Here is an 832-nt window from a genome sequence, read left to right on the forward strand (position 1 = left end):
GCTTACTCTTCTCCCATGCGTCCGGATAGTCTGTATAGCGACTGAACGGCGAGCAAGTCAGCCTGATGCACACTCGCTTCAACCGATACTCCCTTGGAGCCTTTCCTCCTCTAGCGTCTCTCCAAAGGAACCTACATGCGTCCCTTTCTTCCGGATGAAGACCCACCTGCAGATACATCTTTTCGATGTCTGCCTGTAGTCCAACCCAGAAGCGACGAAAACGCAGCAGGATTCCCATCAGTTCGACGTGGAGATTCAATCCGGACTCCAAGTGATCGTTCAGCGAGGTTCCTCGGAGAAGCGCTGATCCGTCAAACACTATTCAAAATTTCCGCTTTCCCGTGATGCCCTACTGGCGTGCCATGTGTTGAGGTTAGTACCAAGTTTTCCCCGGCGGGCTTGATGACAGTGCTTCGTCATATAGTGCGTTATCAAAGACCTACTGTATGATCGTTGTGTATTATAACGCAGGAAGGATATTTCCTGATATCCATCTTTATACAATATAGCAACTGAGAAGACGTGTGAGATTACTACAGACATGAGCAAGACTGTAGGTACTGTCCACACGAAACTGAATATAATATGGATTTATTTTTGTAATAAAGAATTATCTAATGATTTATTCAGCATCTTATTCGAATATCTATGTATTTGATGCATATATGATTTGTATTTCTCATGCTGTTCTGGCGACATAAAGTCTGAAATCAGATATCACTTGATTTCTCAAATAACATTTTTGAGCAGTGTTAGTCATTCATAATGTTATAGGTTGATACTAAACAGTAATTCTGTATTACAGAGTTACTTACTAATTGTTTGTAGAACA

The 832-nt window shown here is 41.9% G+C and overlaps 1 protein-coding gene across 1 annotated transcript; it reads right to left on the minus strand.

The window, feature by feature from the left end:
* Window positions 1-6: 6 nt before the first annotated feature.
* Tsp_15592 (conserved hypothetical protein) lies at window positions 7-574 on the minus strand (the record flags this gene model as incomplete). Its single annotated transcript, XM_003371033.1, has 3 exons — window positions 7-166; window positions 206-318; window positions 444-574. Coding segments are annotated over 3 exons (404 nt in total), but the record flags the coding sequence as incomplete, so codon positions are not given.
* Window positions 575-832: the final 258 nt, after the last annotated feature.

This window comes from Trichinella spiralis (assembly GCF_000181795.1).
Source record: "Trichinella spiralis strain ISS 195 chromosome Unknown Scfld131, whole genome shotgun sequence".
NCBI lineage: Eukaryota > Metazoa > Nematoda > Enoplea > Trichinellida > Trichinellidae > Trichinella > Trichinella spiralis.